Genomic DNA, 19388 nt, shown 5'->3' with positions numbered 1-19388 from the left:
GGCAACATGAAGATATATGAAGTTATTACGTTTCGTACAAAAAAAGAACAATAGAAATTGCTAATTGATGTAATATTCAACAAAAAATTGATTGTTGACCAGGATATGGAACGATTCTAAAATAGTAATTTCGTTTTACTTAAACTGTAACTACTCAATTCATTACATTCAATTTTCTCGATTGGTTTGAATGTTTAATAAAAACGTTTTATATTTATTTCATAACACATTTTAAAACAGAGCTTAAGATTATTATAACCATCAATGGATACTGCATGGGCATTAGTTTTCTGTAAGGACGTAGCCATCTAGTTACTATTACATTGAAAGTATATGAAAATGATTAGGGGGAAAAATATCTATGTACACGTTGAATAACTCATCACTACAGTCGAGATAAGCAGTTACATGCAGGGCTGAAAGTAGAACTTTAATTCTAGGGGGGGAGGTAGTTATTCAAATATTCAGATGCGCGCCCAACTGCTTTCTTTTGAAAGCCAACTTTTGGGCACGACTGAATATATAAATATTTTATTGTATTCACCCCCTCCCCCCAATTAACATTCTAGTTACGGCGTTTTTTGTATGATATAGTAGCAAAAAAAGAATTTTTATATTTCATTTGAAAAAAAAGTGTATCAGGAAAAGAACTAAGCATATTTCATTTGGTATAAATAAAGCATAATCCAAAAAAGAACATTTTGTAAACTTAGATTCAAGTTATAACTAGGGGCTGATTGCGTGAGCCCGGGTAGCCGGGATTCAGCGAAGAGTTAAATGATTTTGGTAAATGGAAAGGATTCAGTACTTATCAATAGATAAATCTTTTTGAGCAATTTCAATGTATGCTGACTCTATAAATACGCTATACATTTAAAATGAAAATAACTAATTTGGCGTAATTTGACAATTTCAACAGAAATGACTTGTGGTGCTTAACAAACAATTGTAATTTTTACGCTTGAAGTTTTGTCTCCTTTCAATAAATTTCCTGAATCCGGGCTAGCCGAGATCATGTAAACAACCTCCAAGAATTGTAACATTTCGGTTTCATTTCAAAATCATCATCCGAATTGTAATGACACCAAGTTATTCGTAAATTTATGTTACGGAGACAACACATAGTTCGTTACACATATGGGTATATTAAAACATACGATCATTATTATTTGTTTGCTGTTCAGTGGCAACACATATTAAGATATTTCTAAAACGAAAGAAGAATTAAAATAAGTTATTTAATTAGTTAGGTGTTGTCCATGCATCGAATAACAAATTAATAGTTTCCAGCAAGAAATTATTCTTATAAGTTTCTATTATAAGAAAATGCTATCACTCAGTTTTTAGATTGCATTGCAAAGACAATTTAAAACGACTCAATTACTTTTTTATAAAATAGTATTGATTTTCATCTTTGTTCCTCATGGAAATATTATCATTATGACATTATTAGCTCTTGAAACTTGTACTTTTCCTCGACATTTTTCAGCAAGACGAGAAGCCTTTGCACTCTTATACACATATTTATATACACATGTATTCATCACAATGTATACTTATGGAGAAAACCAAGGCTTTATAAAATGTCATAATCCAATGTAATGTTATCGTGAAGATATTTGCATGATGAGCAAAGTTAAATATCTCTAGAAAGAGGTAAGCAAACACAAAATACTTTTAACATCGCTTACCAAACCTTCTTTTGAGATTTTTTTCTATGTTTTCCATTTTTTCTACTTTCACCTCTATGTTCGGTAGCACTCTTTAATAGAATGGAAAAAAGTGCCATATAGCTATCAAGGCAAATAACAAATAACATTTAATAAATACCCACCTTGCATGGTTTTAAAGTGCTGCTGTCCTTTCTTTCAATGTATTTGAGAAAATTATGTGAAAGATTACTCAGCTTATACTGAACCTTTAGCTTTTCGGCAATCCAGCGACCTACGTCTAATTCGTCACTAAGACCAACTTTTCGAAGCTTTGCTTTTCCCTCGTCTGAATTCAAAGTGGAATCGTTATCAAAAGCAAACACTGCTAGTTTGAAGTCACGTTGATGCCCGTTTTCTGATAATCCAATCTTCTTTTTTAACACCTTGAAAAAGGCATATTCTTTTTAAGTTAATTAATGACAATTACAAGATGTACGATAAAGTAGAATGACTAACAACAACCCATCTAACAAATGAAACTATCTTACTTCTAATTGAGAATCCACTCCAGCTTTTATTGTATCTATGTCATTTTCACAATTTTTCCCCATTAATTCGGCATAAAGTCTGTCAGCAAATGTAAGACAAACAAGAACAGGAACATTTTCTTTCTCGAGTGTAGAAAGCCATTGTTTTGTTGACTCAGTATGAGCTTTCCTAAAAGAGTAGTCGAAAACAATCCAATTCTTTTAAAAGTGAAAATTTATATTAAGCATTATAATCGAATAAAATTGATCAAATTAATCAAGAATTATAAAACGAATCACAAAATTTGGCTAGCTTAAAAGAAGTTTTTACCAAGAATTGAAGCAAGTCAAGAGACAAAAGCTAAAAAAATTTCTGATAATTTTAAATAAAATTTTACGTTTGTCATACCTGTAATCAACGACAAATACAACAATCCGAGTCAAACTTAACAATAATTTTGCCAACTCAGGAATTGTCTCATCACGATCATCCACACCAGGAAAATCAATGACATCTAAACCTTTAAAGTGCTTATCCAAGTTGTAAATCAACGGAACAGTGGTTCGCTTCTGATCTGTGGTACCAGTCACCGTCTGAGAAAACAACGTATTTAAAAATGAATTGCTATATTTCTATATAAAAAAGACATAAGCACATATTTCGTATACACATATCATTTTTTAAATCAAGTAAATTGCAGATAAAAAATGGCTTTTGGAAATGAGTAAAGTATCGAAAAAGAGGCAGTGGATTTATTTTTTTTAAAAAAAACTTTGAAACGAACACAATTTAATCGGAATGCATTTACAGAAATTTTTGTTTATCCTTACAGAAGTTTTAAATTGACTGTGTTTTAATCAAGCAAAAACTGATATATATATATATATATATATATTCACAATTTGTTTGCATAACTGCTTCCCATCGAGAACTCTCAAAAACGGGAGTAAAGAGGGCTTAATTTATTGGTCTCGTATTTCCCCATATAGCTACCTTGCCTACTCTGGAGGGACAGCGGAGCAACATAGGAATTGCGGGTGCTAAGTCTTCAATAATATATGTTTTACTACAATGTCTTACAGAACACTTTTAAATGATAACTTCAGCTCAAAAAATAAAAAGTGTAAATGTCTTTTTGTTTTTGAAATAAATATTTGATAAACGATAAAACAAGACAATTATAAAAATCAAACACAAACATTCAAATTGAGTACCACTGAACGTCACTTAATTGTCAATGAAAATCTTCATTTGTGGATTGGCCGAATATCTGCCGTCAATTGTCATTTAAGGATGGAAAGGAATTTGCATCAGAAATTAAACTCAATTTGGGCAATCTACCTTCGTGAGTGTTCAAAATGGCAAGATTGTTAAATCTTGCTTGTAGCATGTGTAAGCGTAGCCAAGTTTTTACTCTTCTTGCTGTTGTGAAAGATCTTTCATCCGTTGCACTCGTGGTAGGTACAACGTGAATCACTTCACACATTCTAATAACTTGGTCAATACGCTGTTGTTCATGTCGTTCAAGCTTCATTACTACAATCAAAATATCTTGAAAACATTTCTGCTCTATACGTCTTTCTTAAGCACTCGAAAAGTGCATAACTAAGCAATTAGAGAGTTCACGTTCATATCTTTGTTAAATTTCAACGTTTGATCCTCTATTTTCTGGGAAATTTCTTCTGCTTTTGATGATTTTAGAAGGAGCATTTCCAAATTGGCATAAACTTTAAATTCAGGCTGATTAAAGCGATCCTTTATGGACGACATTAATTGATCCGCAGCTTCAAATTAAATTTTCCTGCAGTAATGTGATTGGTAATTCAGTTCAGCATCTCCCATTTCGTAGTGTGCAGGTGTGCGTCGCTTTCTTGGAACAATTGGTTCAGCAATAAAAGAATGCTCTTTTAACTTAACGAGAACTACATCGTAAGACCCATCAAATGACTCTTCATTTCTTATGCTTTGCAATGTTTCTCTTGTAGGACTTGCAAGACGCTGACCAGCTAGCTGCGGCTGAACGATTTGGAGATTGAAGGGTTTTTGAAAGATTATAGAATGACTAAAAAAACCTTTACTCGGATGAAAACCGAAAAATAAATTAAATGTTATTATTTCGCTACCTCTTCCTACTATACGAGCTTTAACGTCAGGATCAAATCTTTCTTCAAGGGAAACTTCCCATGCTTGAAAAAGTGAAGCATAGTTTAGCAGGATGCAATTGTAGCACGCCGCAGTTACAGTCTTTCTAGTTGGGCAAAATTTCAAAATACCGGCGTGTCTTCCTTCTTTAGAATTTTCGTCTTCTATGTTATGTTTCACACAATTGACAATAGGAATAATTCTACAACTCTCAAGATTGTAATGTCTCCTGCAGCACCCATAGTATCAGACAGCAGTTTACAGTTTTTCACCACACTTTTGACGCCCAACCTTAAAGAATGTGCATGACAATGAGTCACAAAAGCTTTAGGTTGCTGCGCTAAACTTTTCTGGGAAGCTCCTGAATTCTTTCCAAGCATATATTACCAGTTCCATCATAACATTGCCTTCTGCAGGTATTCATGGAAAGTTGTAGTCTTATCAAGGCGTCATTGATTGCACTTGTAATGGTTTCTGCTTTGATGTCTGGAATCTGGCAAAATCCAATGAAATCTTCATAGGCCCTGAGATTGTCATCGATCCATCAAAGACATAATGCTAGTTGTTCGCGTAAAAGTTCAAACCAAAAGGATTGAAAGCATCGACTTTGCTTTCTGTGTTCTTCTTTTAATGGAAACTCAAATTGTTTATGTTGGTTCAGTGTTGTAGAACTAAATTTATCAGATGGGGGGGGCTCTCTTGACGAAGCTGAAGCCATGAAATTATGAAAAATTACCCAATTCAAAGGTAGAAGAGGGGCTCCTTCCCAAGCACCCCACTTCTACAGCACTGGGTTAGCACTGCTATAGTGGCGAAAATCTCTCATCCATACGCAGTTTAAAAGAGATTTGACTCGTCTCCAATCCCTGTGGGCTTGGTAGCTCAATAGTAAGAGCGGCGGACTAGTACCCGAAGGTGCGAGTTCAAATCTCGTCCAAGTCACATGTTTTTCATGTGCATATTAAACCGTGTTAGGATTAAAATATTATATATATGCACTGGGTCGGTTAGGGCCATTTGGTACAATTATAGCTTATACCGAGTTTCCAGCTGGATCTTCCATTTCATTTGTTTTTTCATCAACTACATCGTAATGATCTTTATCTTCAGCGACAGTATTCCCGACTTTCAAATCTTCGGAAGACACAAAGACTCTACATTTTTTCTCATATTTTGTTTAGGTCTAATCAGGAAATAATCTGCTTTTTTCGGCGACATTTATACATTCTTTATAATAATGTTAAGCTAACTGCCGTGAAATCACTGACTTGCTGGCGCAGCTTTTATGACTGGGTAATACTTCTTGTTTTACTCAGTTATCACGATCGATTAGTGCGTTTATAAAAATGCAAAAACAAGCTAGTAATACTGATAAACATACTTTGCAGTAAATCTGACTTACTGGATGTATTTCAAAATAATGAAGCATATATATATATATTGATAACAAGAAGAAAATACACAAAAACTACAATTTCATCCCGACAAGCCTGTTTCGTGATTTCTCACTCTTCAGGGAATAATATTAAATGAATACAAAAGCATGTGCTAGATTATATATACAAGAGGAAGTTAGGGTAAAAATTAAGATAGAATTACATAATATGTTGAGTGTACGATTACAAATTGGATAAAAGTGCCTTGTGTCTATGGCGACAAGAGGAGATAAGTTCGTCACGTTTGTTGAGTGATGATAGTTGTGGTTGGTAGGTGATAAAGAATTTTTCTTTCAGGCATAGGTTGCATCTTTTGTTGGCGCTGTTGTACGGTTTGCTGCGAGTAATGATGCTCCATGGAGATATCGTGAGCGATGTTGTGGTCTTTTAGTGTCCATATGTGTTTGCTAAGTTCGGTGGAGTTTCTTAGTTTTTTGTGGCGGAAAGAGGCAGTGTGGTTCCTGTGTCGAGTCTTAAATTCGTTTTATGTAAGTCCGATGTAGGTCTCACTTGTGTTAGTGTCCAAACGTTTAACAGTTGCTTGGTAGATGACAGATGATTGTAGGCAGTTTCCGTTAAGTGGGCAGTTTTGTTTTTGTCGGCAATGCATGTTTTAGTTTGTGTATTTTTGTTATTGATGGTGTCATTAGTATTGTCAGGTTCTCTCAATATGCGTTTGTTATGGTTATTAATAATATGTTCCAAATGGTTCATGCAGCTGTAACTTAATTTAATTGTGTTGCGGTTAAATAGTTTTCTGAGTTTGTGGTCTATGGGAAAGTGCTTGTCAATTAGTGAAATGAATTTGTAGCCAATGTTTGTGCTGACGTTCTTGCTGTATGGTGGGTTGTACCAGAGTATGTTATTTCTAAGTCTGTATTTCCGTTTCGTAGTAGCGTTCGGGTCATATTTCAGTGTGTAATGATATCCATTTTCGTCAAGTGCTTTTGGTATGGAGGAATAGCTTGGTCGAATGATGCTCCGTCGGATGATAAGGATGAAAGGCGTTTGTTAATGGTATCAGTTATGTTCTTTGTAATGCTTGAAGGATGGTTGCTTTCGTGGTGGATGTATTGCAAAAAGGTGTTGGGCTTAGTGTAAGGTCGATGGGAAGAATTCTTTAGATTGAACGTGATGTCGAGGAAGTTAATGACTTTTTTGTTAGCTTTGATAAACGCAATCCGTTATTGTTAAACACGCGGCACATCTATTTTTTGATTTTTTCAGTTTCTTTAGGTGTTGCTTTAGTAATGGCTAGTCCGTCATCAAGTGGTTCAACTCCATCAAACACAAACAAAATCTCAACTTCTGCTGTGCGGGTGCAGATCCCTTTAAAATCTCAACTTCATATCTTTCGACATTGTAGACTTCTACCCGTCTATCAACCAAGACCTCTTAAACAAAGCACTTGATTTCGCCTCAACCCACGACAACATCACAAACCAAGAGAGAAACATCATCATACATGCCAAGAATTCATACCTCAACCAACAACCCTGGCAAAAGAAACACAACTCCACATTCGACGTGACAATAGGGAGTTTTAGCAAGAGTACGACTACGACTACGAGTACGAAATTTGACCGTGTAAGGGAATGGCACGAGGAAGTTTGTTGTCGTTGTCGCTTCGTCAAAATTTTGCTTTAGTTGTAAACAACAGAACGAGCCTTTTTATTGTGTAAAACACCGACGTTTGCGAAGCAGCTACGGCTCTATTTGACAATAATGATATCAAAGAATCGATAATACTGGTTTTGCGAGAATATAAGACTCTTTAGACTGAAAAATCTTCACTATTTTAAGTTTTATGTACGATATATTTGCACTATTTTATTGTTTGTTTACCTTTCACTTTGCGTACGAAATACATGAAAGTTTTGAAGGTCATATTTTCCTTTTTAATATACATCTGCGCTCAAAAAGAGTTCTAAATTAAAGCCTGGATGCTCGAAAATAGTACTGTAAACTAATTTCTTACAGAATGAAGAAATATACCTACTTTCTTTGCTTAAAAAGACATCGTAGTCGCGACTACGAATTTTTTACAAAACATCGTACTCAGATTGATGACGGCTACGTGTTTTTGTTGTCGCAACAATGTTTTCGCGCCAAAATGACGTAAATCGTACTCGTAGTCGTACTCGTAGGCTCTGCTAAAACTCCCTAATGGGCAGCTTCGACGGCGCCGAGACATGCGAACTCGTAGGAAGCTATCTCCTCTCACAACTACAACACATCATCACTAGCATAGGACTCTATCGCGACGACGGACTAGCCATTACTAAAGCAACACCTAAAGAAACTGAAAAAATCAAAAAATAGATGTGCCGCTTGTTTAACAATAACGGATTGCGTATCACTATCAAAGCTAACAAAAAAGTCATTAACTTCCTCGACATCATGTTCAATCTAAAGAATTCTTACCATCGACCTTTCACTAAGCCCAACACCTCTTTGCAATACATCCACCACGAAAGCAACCATCCTCCAAGCATTACAAAGAACATACCCGATACCATTAACAAACGCCTTTCTTCCTTATCATACGACGGAGCATCATTCGACCAAGCTATTCCTCCATACCAAAAGCCACTTGACGAAAATGGATATCATTACACACTGAAATATGGCCCGAACGCTACTACGAAACGGAAATACAGACTTAGAAATAACATACTCTGGTACAACCCACCATACAGCAAGAACGTCAGCACAAACGTTGGCTACAAATTCATTTCACTAATTGACAAGCACTTTCCCATAGACCACAAACTCAGAAAACTATTTGACTGCAACACAATTAAATTAAGTTACAGCTGCATGAAAAATATGTAACATATTATTAATAACCATAACAAACGCATATTGAGAGAACCTGACAATACTAATGACACCATCAATGACAAAAATACACAAACTAAAACATGCATTGCCGACAAAAACAAAACTGCCCACTTAACGGAAACTGCCTACAATCATCTGTCATCTACCAAGCAACTGTTAAACGTTTGGACACTAACACAAGTGAGACCTACATCGGACTTACAGAAAACGAATTTAAGACTCAACACAGGAACCACACTGCCTCTTTCCGCCACAAAAAACTAAGAAACTCCACCGAACTTAGCAAACACATATGGACACTAAAAGACAACAACATCGCTCACGATATCTCATGGAGCATCATTACTCACAGCAAACCGTACAACAGCGCCAACAAAAGATGCAACCTATGCCTGAAAGAAAAATTCTTTATCACCTACCAACCACAACTATCATCACTCAACAAACGTGACGAACTTATCTCCTCTTGTCGCATAGACACAAGGCACTTTTATCCAATTTGTAGTCGTACACTCAACATAATATGTAATTCTATCTTAATTTTTACCCTAACTTCCTCTTGTATATATAATCTAGCACATGCTTTTGTATTCATTTAATATTATCCCCTGAAGAGTGAGAAATCACGAAACAGGCTTGTCGGGATGAAATTGTAGTTTTTGTGTATTTTCTTCTTGTTATCAATATATATATAAATATATATGTGCATCACGTTAATTAAAAGAAACTATTGCAAAAAGCTCCGGCGTCCGCGTCCTTGAGTAGACATTGGCTAAAAACGAATTCCAGTTATTAGAGATAGTCTCATAAGAAACTTAAACGACAAAAAAAGTTACAAAAAAAAATATAATAGAAAATTTACTCAGCTTACGTTGATTTCAAACATGGAGTTGACAAACTTTGATTTTCCTGAATTGACTAACCCAATAACACCAACAGCTGTTTGCTTGGCTAAAGTTTCTCGAAGATTGTTTATCATCAGTGACCATCGGATCCATCGGGCGACCAGTCTACGATATTTTTTGATACTAACTTCAGAGTTTATCCCTCAAACTTAGTGTTCCATTGTTGTAGAATAATTTCAATGGGTGTGTGGTAATATATGTTTCTTTTACTGCATTGGTGCTCAAGTTGGCGTTCGAGAGGGTAACTAACGTAGTTCTTGTTCCATGCAATGCTTTTTTTCATGCTACCCAACAGAAAATGCAATTTCTCGTCGTAGTCAAAAAGCTCACGTTCATCGGTAGGAAACATATACTCACGAAAATCGTTAAGACGACGGGATAATTCAATAACAAGCTGTCCAAATTCTCCTGATGATCTTATCATTTGCTCCAAGTAGTTAAACGGTACAATCAGCAGTCCCCAGACAGACAATCCAAATGAATTAGCATATCTGGCAATTTCATTAACGTACTTATCGTTACCAGCATGCTCGAGAGGAATTTGTACCTGGGATTGCATGAAGGTGCCAAGCAAAGTGCTACAGGTCTCGAACTCATTAAGTAAACCATTCAAAACTTCTAGCATCCTGTTATTTAAGCTACAAGAAGATATTTCTGATGTTGCACATTGTTGTGGCTCGGCAGTCAATTCTTCGCATAATTGTAGGAGTTTATTTTTTCCATCATTCAGCAAAGTCATTGGAGCTTTGCAACTACGATCATTTTTTTTGGTACCGTCAACTGCATCGACATTTGGATAGATGACGTTAAGATCGGTCTTATAGATAGGTGCAGATTTTCTTCTTCTATTTCTTCTTTTAGGTTTTCTGTCCTCAAGAAGATGCATAATGTGGGAAGTGCTTTTCTTCAGCATGGGGCCAATTTTTTCCAAAGACAACTGAGAAACAGATCGCTCTTTGAAATCTTTTCGAGACGATAAAACAAACTCTTTTAATCCAATTAAATGATGACGACGGGCAGACACCTCAAGAGATTCATGCATGAGAATGCGATAATTTTCAAGCGAAGACATTTCATCAGTTAAGTTTTCCTCAGGTAAGAGTGATTGACATCGGCGAATACGAAATAGAGCATTTTCTAAAACTTTAACAGAAATCTCGGAGTTGGTTAATGTCTCGGAGTTAATCTCGCTAGTTGATAATATTTCACAGCAGTCTAATATGACGTCTGAGCTACTTTCTCCTATAGCATAAAAAAGACTTTCGATTGGAACTACAGATACAGCATCGGTAAAAAAGTCTTTAATGGATTTCATTTTGATGGAGCTGTGAGTTGTTATTCGTTTTTCGAGTAGAGCACTGAGAAAAGCTAGTTCAATTATTTCGCTGGGACGGTGTTTTGCAAGCTGTTGTTGCCTTTGTGTAACAGAGTATGTCTAGAATTAAAACAATTGAAAAAGTAAAAACAAGCAAATGAAATTTTCTTCTATGGTAAAATAAGATATCAACTAACCGTGGTTTTAGCAGCTACGTGGTCAAACGATGGAAGATATTTTGAATTTTCAAAGTGTGTCTTCACTTGAACCCGCACTTCTTCTTCATAATGAACGTTTTTTTCTTTTATTCTTGTCTGAACATCGGATCCAGAGGATTTAATAACGTCCACTAACATATTTTCACAACAAAATTGTTCACAATAGATCGACAGCTCATATACAAACCACATATCATTTCCGGATACTTTGACAGCAACATCTTCACCAATGTGTTCGAAATGAACGGTAGATACTTTCGGGCTACCTTGATTTTCTGATGAAATATGATTCATATTTGTCTTGAAACGCTTCAGATCTGGAAGACTTTGTAGAAAAGCAATCTCGACTTCATGAACGTATCTCTTAAAACTATGCTGCAAATTGAAAAAAATAATGATCTCATTTAGATAAAAGCAATTATTAAATACTCCTTTCATTTTATGATGACAAATGATTATTATCTCAAATTTATAAATAGTTCAGTCTTTATATACCTTTAGTCATTAATAACGCAAGCAAAATTCTGTCAACAAATATTCAAGGAAAGAAGCTTGGAAGTTATGAATTATGCTGGAAGATACATGTTTTCAGTATAACTGTTCGTCCCGCTTCCTTTTTTTAAGTACTACCGCAGTCTACCGACTTGATAACTTTATTTTAATAATTTTACAATTAAAATAGTCTTGAGAATTATGTATAAACTTTTACTGATTAATTTTGACTCACGTTTATAAAATACTGTTTACGTAAACTCGTGATGCCATCGTTCTCACTTATTCGTAGGTAACCAACAGCTTCGGATGCAGGTAATTTTTGTACTTTCAACTCGTCGATGTCTCCAAAATGTAATATACTCCAAAAATGTCCAAACGATCGAATCCCATCAAGTGTCCAAAAGGACGAGGAAATTCTTCATTGCCAGTGCCCGTTTTGAGCATTGACCACAAATTAGATTTCTACGAAAGATAACAGAAAGCCAAATGTGGACGATAATTGTATAGGCTCGCAAATAAATGAAATTTAAAAAAATATCTATATAGATGGAAGCTATTAAAGAGAACACTGCGAAAACCTTGTGCAAAATTTTGTATAAAGTTTATTTTTGGTAGAATCTTACTTCGTTGGAAACACCGTCTGACGTATGTTTATAGATGACTTGACTTGTTTACGTTTAGTTGACAAGCAGATCAGGTTGAATGCTTTTAGTCAACAATGGCAATAATTGTAAACCTCTTCTGGGATTAATCTGCCTGCCTACAAAACGTAAACAAGGCAAGTCTTCTATTGAAAAAAGCGAATGAAGAAGGTGACTGAATAAATGCCTCCCATGTTGTTTTGCAATAATAACATTATGCGACTTTATGCGTTCCTTTATTATGTTAAGAATATACTCCAGAAAAATTTTGTTGTATCGATCATGTGTTGATAAAACAAGCTCACGTCTATAGTAAATATCACGTTTTATTTCATAAATATAAAACGCAATACGCAGTCACTTCTGTTATTGTTCCTGCTCATGCTTTAACCACTGACTTAATTGCTTACACTTGTGGAAGTCTCAAAAAAAGCATTTAATTGATAGTTTTTCTTCTAAAGTGAAACAAACAACATGATATTCCATGACATAATATTTCAAAACTACAGTCGTTTATTTAAGAATTTTATTTCTCCAACGTGTTGAAGTTGGATTACTTTTTTTTGAGACACCCTGCTTGTGTTGTCTGACCACTCAGTTTGCTGCATAAATTAACCAGCATTTTTGATGAAATTATTGACAGTTCGTCGTCTCCGGTGGGAATGGTCTGTCATTTAACTAATGTAAATTACAAAAAAATACTGCTCATATTTTTTGCAGCAATTTAACTCAAAGTTAATGCAAAAATCTATGTGTTCAGGTGTATATATTCTGTAGATGAAAATTTTGCACTCTACAAAAATTAGCAATTGTACCTTTAGTTCCTCAAAGTTGAAAGACTGCTCAATGATAGTTTTCACAATATTCCACAGCTCCTTCTGAAAAAGACAGTAGTTTTTTCAGTTCATTAAGGATTTCAAGAATTCATACTAGCAGTTCACATAAAAATAAAAAATGTATATTTTATGTGCAAAAACCATCTACAAGTTAGTCCATGAATTTTTTAGTTTTTAGCATTTTGTGACAATAACTTGTGAATAATTTGTAAAAACTGCTTATAAGAGTTTTTTCCAGTTTGTATTCAGCCCACTTACAACACATGGAATAAAAATGAAGTTTACACTAATCACAGCGAAACTTTACCACATTTATTTCAAACCTGAAAGGGTAGATTTATAAACATTATTGAACATATTCATTTAACTAAGACGTATGAATGCACTTAAATAATGTTATCCAATTACCAAAGGCGCCGGTAAGGAAGAGTAAGAAGGAAGCTTCCCACCAATATTTCTCATACTTAGGTTTTTATATGTAGCTTGAACGTGTCGTCATATAAAAGAATGCGTAATGCAGGTAAGTGGCATTTTGGAGGTGTTTTGCATCCCCAAATTAAAATCATCCCGGCACCACTGCAGCCAATTACACATAAATTTGCTATACTAATCCCTTCAAATTCCTTCGCGTTGTACTGAAATCGTTTTTTGGTCTGTTCACAGAAATATTTAAACAAACTTGAGCTGCTTATAAGAAATGTTGACGAAATACTCTTCTTATACCTCCAAATGCGAAGTATTTAACGCTTCAAATAGTTTTGGTATTATATCATCCTTTTGAACGATATGACTGAAACATTCTTTTGCACCAGGTATTGACTCGACATATTTTTTGAACATGCTGTCTGCCATTGGCATAAGACCAAAAGTTATACATTTGTGTAGTATAGTTATTATGCAAATTATTAGTGTTTTGTACGTCATACTACGTATATTATAATTAAGTAAAGATCGGTATATAAGTAACATGACTAAGCAATAAAAAGGAGAAATCTCACAATATTACACCTGGCGACAAAGATTATTAAGGGACGAAGAAATACGACTTGATCCTGAGAAAGATACTACATTTCCAACATGACAGCTTTGCCTAGCTTCCCGACGTACAACCTAGAAGAACCAGACCTTAGAAAAGCTTGGGGAAAATACGTAACAAGATTGGAGAATTTGTTGTTGGCAATGAACATCACAAACGCCGCAAGAAAGAAGGCGATGCTCCTGCACTATGTCGGTGAAGAAGTTAATGAGATATTCGAAACTCTAGAAATTGACGAGCCAGATAGAGAAGAAGATGAATTTAGAAAAGCGGAGAAAGCGTTACGAAATTACTTCACTCCACAGAAGAATATAGAATTCGAAGTTTATAAGTTTCGTCAAGCGAAACAACTCCCAGGAGAAAACATATCCGCATACTACACGAGATTGAAACAATTGGCCAAATCCTGCGAATTTCATGAAGAAAGCAGAGAGATAAAAACTCAGATCATACAAAATGGTTTATCTTCAAAATTACGGAGAAAAGCGTTAGCAGACCCAGAAATAACGATGGAGAAATTAATACAAATGGGAAAAACAATGGAGATGTCAAAAACACAAGCAGAAGGCATCGAAAGCACGAATCGAATTTGGCATAAAAGAAAGCAGTTCAAGACGCCCACGGAAAAAACCTCAAATGCTTCCGAATATTCATCGAAGATCAAATGTAAATTTTGTGCTCGTGAACATCGTCCAGGGAAAACAAATTGCCCGGCATATGGAAAGAAATGTCGACAGTGTTTAAAGTGGAACCATTTTCAAGTTTGTTGCTATGAGAATCGAAGAGGCAAAGAGCTGATGCAAGACAATTATCAAAGTTCTCGCGCTGAATCAACAAAGCGAAACGGACAGATAAAACGTAATCAAGTAAGACCTCGACAAGTGAATACGGTGCAAGAAATAACTTCCGAATCAAGTACGGAAGATGAATATGTATTTTCAACGTTGACCGCGCAACAAAAGCTGCCGAAATTTAAAGTTAAGATCAATGGTACTCCTGTGTCAGTCATGGCAGATACCGGTTCCATCGTAAACCTCTTGGATGAAGTGAATTTTAACAAATTGAAGAAAAAGCCAATATTGCAGGAAGCAAATGAGAAAATCTTTCCTTATGGGTCGAAACAACAACTATCAATTAAAGGAAAATGTCAGTGTGTGGTCGAAATCGATAAACTATATGGGTTGGAGACATTTTTTGTTGTTAATGGGAATACGGGTTGCTTGATAAGCTGGAAAAGTTCTCAAAAATTGGGCCTGGTACAAATAGTTGCATCCATAGAAGGAACTACAAAGTCTAAACAGGAACCCGTTAAAGAAAAGGCACAAGAAAAAGTGAGAGAAGATACCAAAGTGGAAGAGCTAATTAACAAATATCAAGAAATCTTTCAAGGACTGGGAAAATTGAAAGGGTTTCAAGTTCATCTACACGTAGATAAGGACGTACAACCTGTCGCACAACCTCATCGTCGGGTGCCGTTTCATGTGAGAAAAGACTTGGAGAAACAGGTAAAACGAGACGAAGAACGTGGAGTCATAGAGAAAACGGATGGACCAACGCCTTAGGTTTCACCAGTCGTGGTCGTACCAAAACAAAAAGGGGAGGTCCGAGTTTGTATAGATAAGAGACAAGTAAACAAAGCAATAAAGAGAGAACGACACTTGACTCCGACGATCGGTGAAATTATAAGTGATCTAAATGGTGCTGTATGGTTTATCAAATTGGACTTAAATCAAGGCTATAACCAGTTAGAGCTCGATGCAGAATCAAGATATTTGACAACCTTCTCAACACACATTGGTCTACGGAGATTTCGACGTTTGAATTTTGGAATAAACTGTGCTGCAGAGATATTCCAAAATGCCATCAGAGAAACGTTGAATGGACTGAGAGGCGTGATTAATATCAGTGATGACATTATGGTTTTTGGCGTAGACGAGAAAGATCACGATGCAAATTTGAACGCGGTATTACAACGAATTAAAGATCGAGGACTAACTTTTAAGAAGGAGAAATGTCTGTTTAAGAAAAGAAGTTTAATATTCCAAGGGTATGTGTTCTCAGAGAATGATATTGTACCGGATCCCAATAAAGTGAGAGCAATTAAGGAGTGCACAAATCCTAAAGATGTAAGAGAAGTACGAAGTTTGTTAGGCATGACCAATTTTTGCTGTCGATTTATTCCACATTATGCCACAATTACGGAGCCGTTGCGTCGACTTATCAAGAAATATACCCCATTCGTGTGGACAAGAGAACAAGAAGACACAATGAAAGCCCTACGGAAAGCACCAACAGATGGGCCAGAAAGTGAGATTTAGGCTTCTTTTCAGGCTTGTGCTCTATTTCTAGCATATTCTTTAAACTTATAATCTTTTTTCCAATCTGCTCCTTAATTTCGTCGCGAGAAAACCTAAAAATTTCTTCACTAAGTAAAGACTCATCCAGTTTCTCATCTAAATATGAAAGAAACATGTCGCAAGTACTTCCTTGAATGTGCTGTGCGGCTTTAGCATGACTGGAGGCGAAGGAATCTTTCAGAGTTTGCTGAAACGACCCGGCAAAAGACATAATCTTTTCGCGAAGTTCCATTTCGTCACGCCAAATCAATCCAAAACGGTTTTCTTTGATCATTTGCAAAGGTTCATTAAAATCTTTCATTGCTGTGTTAAAGACATCATCAAATACCTCGAGGGCAGCTGCATGAATCTCTAGACTTCAAATCTTCGCCATCACTTGTTTCGCCTTCTTTCATTGTGAAATTATCAACACAATTTCAATTTTGCTATATTTTACCGCACAATGTCTGCCGCAATTTATAGTTTATACTATGGCAAGCCAAACCTGCCAAAAGTGTATCGAGATTTATAAGTCGTATTAGAATTACTATAAGCCTATTCGAGATTCGTAAAGTGGTACTCGAAATTACTATAATGCGGTGTGAAAACTATATTATTATTGTTGAGTTGTGTATGACGAGATTTATATGACGAGTTGTTTTATAAACTGTGACGAGATTTATAGGATGAGTTTTATATGACGAGTTTCATGTGACGAGATTTATAAGACGAGTTTTATATGACGAGTTTCATATGACGAGTTTTATATAACGAGTTTCATATGACGAGATTTATAAGACGAGTTTTATATGACGAGTTTCATATGACGAGATTTATATCGCGAGTTTTCCTCTAACAACATGAAGTATTGAGTTAAAGAACACGTGTTTCTTTCAAAAGCAGTTATTAATTATATGCAAAATTTCGGCGGGCTGGTAACTTTGTATTTTCTATCTATACTGTATCGCTCTCACCAAAATGACAGAAATGAGCAATAGAGAAATTATTCAGGAGCTTCTTGGCAGAGTTACAGAGCTGTCTGAAAGAATATCACCTGACGTGGACAGTTCTGTAAGGTCAGAAGTGAGAACTATATTTGGACGACATACGACCGCTTTAAATTTGCCAAATGCTGAAACGAGACGCCAGAGAGAATTAACGCATCACCCTAATCAAATGACATCAACAGCTACAATAGAGAATCGCCTCCCAATTAGAAGAAATTCAACCACTGCATTTTAATCGAGGCGCTATTTTCCCGCAAGTAGACCTGCTGCAAGAAGCCGAACAAGGCGAACTCGTTCATCAACAGTAATTGATAACAGGCCATTTTTGAGAGATTTAATCCTATTAAGCGGCCCCAAAGATAATGCAGTTCCACGGCAAGGCACTCGGCTGATGTTGGTAGAAAATGGACACATGATTTCAGGTTGTCGGTTTTCAAAAGATTTGTCAGCCGCTGCTGTCGAAACTAATATAATGATGGCCTTTGATGGAAAAATTCCGCATGGTACAGATATAGAACTGTTAACATCAGTACATTTCACTCTGGTTGCGCCAACATTAGCCCCTGGTCAGACATTGCATGGTGTTATCCTCCACAGATTATACGCACAAAAGCCAGTGTATGTACGACCTAGTGTCCAGCTGCTTAACATGGGAAATGCAACAAAGGTTGGAGAATTAGATTGCTACATGCTCATCATGTAAATAGTGTGCTTTTAAAAACTGATATGTTGTTCATTTACAGGAACCAGGCAGCAATTCTAGTGAAGGTAAAATACATAGATTGGGTAAAAGCAAAGGATCTTTCCACATTTGTCATAAGAGGGGATCAAGTGATTGTACACTAAAATAATGTAAAAAGTATTTTTTTAAATTCAAACAAACTTTTTTTACAATTGTTTTTTTGTGACAGTAATATGTCGAGGTATATCATTTTATATTTATAAGGGCGAATAGATGATGCTCATTGAACGGATCTAACAGGTTTTCGTTTTCCATGAATTTAAAGACACCAACGTATAGAGCAGTAAGAACCCGGTTTACTTCTGCCCACAACCGTTCTATCCTTTGGTTATGCACACTTCGCCCGGCAATGAAACTACTTCTATTCTCACCACGACGTGATATCATTAGCCGTGCTACGTCAACGTTTTCGACACCTCGATCTCCACGAACCCTCGAACGCAAACCGAATTCATCAATCCCTTTTTTGAAAAGATCAACTACTGTCTGAGCTCTATTATCAGCGCAGCACTCTAGGTAAATGACTGCCCGACTAAACCCGTCGATGCAACCATGGATAACGAATCGCCAGGATATAAGCTTATGGTTTGAGTCAATATGCCAAAGAAAATTCGGCCCGGGAACGTTATAAACTCGTCTACAAATCGCATACCTCCTTCGCATATTTCTTCCAATAGTATCGATTCTCCGAAGACTTTCTCTAACCCTTTCTCTTTGGACATAGATCTTTCTAGCCCTTAAACTACCCCTGATATAACATTCTCTACTATATGGGGTAAGCCTTAAAATATCTCTTATCTGCCCATCTAAACTATCATCGGTGATGTCTGTAAAGCTAGCCTCAACTCCATATTCAATCCTTCTCCGGTAAATTGTTTGTTCTGATACACCTAGGAAGCTAGCTATACTTTTCCATTTCATTCCGGTATCTCGTAATTGCTCTATCTGTACTTTGGTTATATCAAAACAAGGCCTCCCTCCCTCCCGACTCGTTTCAGCATTTGGCAAATTTAAAGCGGTCGTATGTCGTCCAAATATAGTTCTCACTTCTGACCTTACAGAACTGTCCACGTCAGGTGATATTCTTTCAGACAGCTCTGTAACTCTGCCAAGAAGCTCCTGAATAATTTCTCTATTGCTCATTTCTGTCATTTTGGTGAGAGCGATACAGTATAGATAGAAAATACAAAGTTACCAACCCGCCGAAATTTTGCATATAATTAATAACTGTTTTTGAAAGAAACACGTGTTCTTT

The 19388-nt window shown here is 35.9% G+C and overlaps 2 protein-coding genes across 2 annotated transcripts; both read right to left on the bottom strand.

Annotated features, from left to right (window-relative positions):
* Nucleotides 1–937: 937 nt before the first annotated feature.
* On the bottom strand, nucleotides 938–9679 carry LOC124434865. Its single transcript, XM_046984790.1, has 6 exons — nucleotides 9474–9679; nucleotides 2589–2773; nucleotides 2201–2369; nucleotides 1835–2095; nucleotides 1692–1762; nucleotides 938–1207 (listed from the first exon to the last, which is right to left on the bottom strand). Coding segments are annotated over exons 1-6 (795 nt in total). The 5' UTR covers nucleotides 9582–9679; the 3' UTR covers nucleotides 938–1206.
* LOC124435191 lies at nucleotides 9644–11973 on the bottom strand. Its single transcript, XM_046985138.1, has 3 exons — nucleotides 11768–11973; nucleotides 11020–11415; nucleotides 9644–10942 (listed from the first exon to the last, which is right to left on the bottom strand). The coding sequence occupies exons 2-3, from the start codon at nucleotides 11332–11334 to the stop codon at nucleotides 9644–9646; spliced, it is 1614 nt and encodes a 537-aa protein (XP_046841094.1). The 5' UTR covers nucleotides 11335–11415; nucleotides 11768–11973.
* Between the last annotated feature and the right edge of the window lie 7415 nt (nucleotides 11974–19388).

This window comes from Xenia sp. Carnegie-2017, unplaced genomic scaffold (genome assembly GCF_021976095.1).
Source record: "Xenia sp. Carnegie-2017 unplaced genomic scaffold, XeniaSp_v1 HiC_scaffold_14, whole genome shotgun sequence".
NCBI classification, from domain to species: Eukaryota; Metazoa; Cnidaria; class Anthozoa; order Malacalcyonacea; family Xeniidae; genus Xenia; species Xenia sp. Carnegie-2017.
The sequence above is the reverse complement of the archived record's forward strand: the minus strand, read 5'-3'. Positions and strand labels throughout refer to the sequence as shown.

Coding starts and splice junctions, on each gene's coding strand:
- LOC124434865 (XM_046984790.1), bottom strand. CDS start 9,581: ATGATAAACAATCTTCGAGAAACTTTAGCCAAGCAAACAGCTGTTGGT. Junction 2,370..2,588: donor GTATTTGTCGTTGATTACAG/GTATGACAAACG, acceptor CTACTCTTTTAG/GAAAGCTCATACTGAGTCAA. Junction 2,096..2,200: donor GAGTGGATTCTCAATTAGAA/GTAAGATAGTTT, acceptor GCCTTTTTCAAG/GTGTTAAAAAAGAAGATTGG.
- LOC124435191 (XM_046985138.1), bottom strand. CDS start 11,334: ATGAATCATATTTCATCAGAAAATCAAGGTAGCCCGAAAGTATCTACC. Junction 10,943..11,019: donor ACGTAGCTGCTAAAACCACG/GTTAGTTGATAT, acceptor TTTTAATTCTAG/ACATACTCTGTTACACAAAG.